Source organism: Epinephelus moara, chromosome 8 (genome assembly GCF_006386435.1).
Source record: "Epinephelus moara isolate mb chromosome 8, YSFRI_EMoa_1.0, whole genome shotgun sequence".
NCBI lineage: Eukaryota > Metazoa > Chordata > Actinopteri > Perciformes > Serranidae > Epinephelus > Epinephelus moara.
The window spans coordinates 35,954,100-35,956,484 of NC_065513.1; the positions used below are offsets into that span (position 1 = coordinate 35,954,100).

Genomic DNA, 2,385 nt, shown 5'->3' on the forward strand with positions numbered 1-2,385 from the left:
GCCTTGGTTAGTGTGTGTGTGTGTGTGCGCGTGCGCTCATGCATGGGGGTCCTCCCTGCAAAGTAAACATTGCAGCGATGAAGTCAATGTTTACTGACAGTTACTTATATCTTGTCTTTTCACTTTATTAAGATCAGATTCTGCAGGTAAAATTACAATAATAAGGTGACTTGACTTGGACTTGACTTGACTTGACATAACCTGTGACGTGACTTGACTTGACTTGCCCAAGAAAAAATGACTTGGGACTTACTTGAGACTTGAAGGTTAAGACTTGAGACTTACTTGAGACTTGCACATGTGTGACTTGGTCCCATCTCTGGTTATGAGTCATCAAAAAATATCCATTCATTCATTTTCACCCATCACTCGTGGCTTGTGATGGCCTCTAGAAGCAAGGTATATCACCTCTGATGCAACTTTAAGAAGAGATGCTGCTTGCATCTTAAAGCAGTGGTTCTTACCCAGTGCTCCTCACAGTGCCATCTAATGGACTGTATAGGTACTGCTGGTTAAATAAAAATTTAAATTAAGTTACATGTATATCTATCTGTGTTTTAAGACTTTACAAATATTAGTACGATCAAATTAAAATCTCACTGACCAGAGAAGTGTTAATATCACCACGCAAAAAAGTATTTTGCCACTCCTAGCTACCTAGCATTGCCTAGGACGCATCCCTGCACCAGTAAAAAGCTCCAAAGCTTGCAATGAGGAAACATGATCCTGAAAATATTAAATTTGGATTCATAATAGCAGGCAGTGATGCTGAGCCGAAAGCTCAGTGTGTTGAGTGTGGTAAATCCTGTCAAATGAGGCGCTAAAACCATCGAGGCTCCAGAGACACAAAAAACAACACACCCCAAATGTGTTGGTACGTCAAAAGAATATTTTCTGAGGAAAAGGGACAAGCTTTAGGCACAACAGAAAGTCTTCACAGCATTAACAGCTCACAGTGGCATTACATATTTACAGCCCAGTTTATTTTTATCCCTTTTTTGTCATGTTGTGTTTTTTGGGAAGGTGGTCCCTGGGAAAATTAACAATCAGAAGTCATCACATAAAATGACCCCCGGTTTAAATCCAGCCTGGACCTTTGCTGCACTATATCACCAGATGCACATAAACATTAGAAGTCAGTGAAGGTATAGGAGGTTCTTCCTTACTGTCTATATCCACCTGGCAGTCCTCAGGGTTCTCTATGTGGTTCTCCTCAGTCATGATGATGTTCTCGATGTCTTTCATGGACAGGTGGTCGCAGAAGGTGTCGTAGAGGAGCCTCTTCAGCTCTTCCACCGTTAACTTCTGCATGTCACACTGGAGATAGACATGCATAACTAAACATTAACATGGACGCAGGCTGGTGGACACGATACCACAGACACACACTAAATACAAAGACAGGCATTTAAGCACACACACATAACACATAAAAGGAAGGTGAACAATAACAGCCGTGTACAGAAAACATTTCATGCAGTATAAATTTAATCAGATTACGGAAATTGAGTATGAATAGTTGTGTTAAACTTTTGACTGAGTTGACATCCACTTAAAATTCAACGGCCCATTTCCTCGTTTGTTCACTTGCGATGTTAATATTTAAAATGCTGATATTGTATCACATATCAGGGACCTTAGAATATTATGTTTTAATAAATAATACCATTGCATTATGCAGAAGTGGAAATAGACTGTTCACTAAAGTAAAAGTAGTGATACTGCAGTATAAACAGTCCCTCCAGGATGTTGTGATTACAACAATTAACGCAAATTTAGCCAATACCTGTACCTTGCAATTTTGTCCAATAACTGCGACTTAACTGCAAATTTGACTTTTTAAAACAGGTAAGATTTTAGAGCTACTGCTACAGGGAGTGTGAGCCCTGTGTCTGGTAGTAAAGAGTTATACATACAGCGACAGGGCTAACAGTTAACGTCACACAGCTAACATTACCTTACAGTTATTAAAAGGTTTAACGACAAAGTCGAGCCGTTTTGGTATCAGTGTGAGATCTGTGTTTGATAACTGCTGTAGTTGTGCTTCTACCCAAGCTGCAAAATATGACAAGCACGGATGAAATCATGTTTTGCTGTGTTAGCTTGTGCTAACCGAGCAGAAAGGGCAGGGGAACGGCTCATGGAGATGGTCAGTCAACCCTGCGTTGAATGACAGGAGCTGCTGATTGTCAGCAAATAAGCTGTGTCTCAATTCAGGGGCTACAGCCTTTGAAGGACGCAACCTTCGGGAACTGCCCATTGGTTCGACATCCCATTGTTCCGACAATATTAAACCCGTTGTTCCAAAGTCCGTTCCGAAATCATCATGATGCCCTGTGGTTAAGGTCTGGTTAGGTTTAGGCACAAAAACCACTTGGTTAGGGT

At 40.9% G+C, this 2,385-nt stretch overlaps 1 protein-coding gene across 1 annotated transcript in view; it reads right to left on the reverse strand.

Annotated features, from left to right (window-relative positions):
- The window catches only part of LOC126394362 (calcium-binding protein 7), a 44,533-nt gene that overhangs the window by 8,498 nt on the left and 33,650 nt on the right, over positions 1-2,385 (reverse strand). Inside the window, exon 4 of the mRNA XM_050051136.1 lies at positions 1,167-1,317. Within this exon, the coding sequence (XP_049907093.1) occupies positions 1,167-1,317 (151 nt within the window). The remainder of the gene's footprint in view (positions 1-1,166; positions 1,318-2,385) is intronic.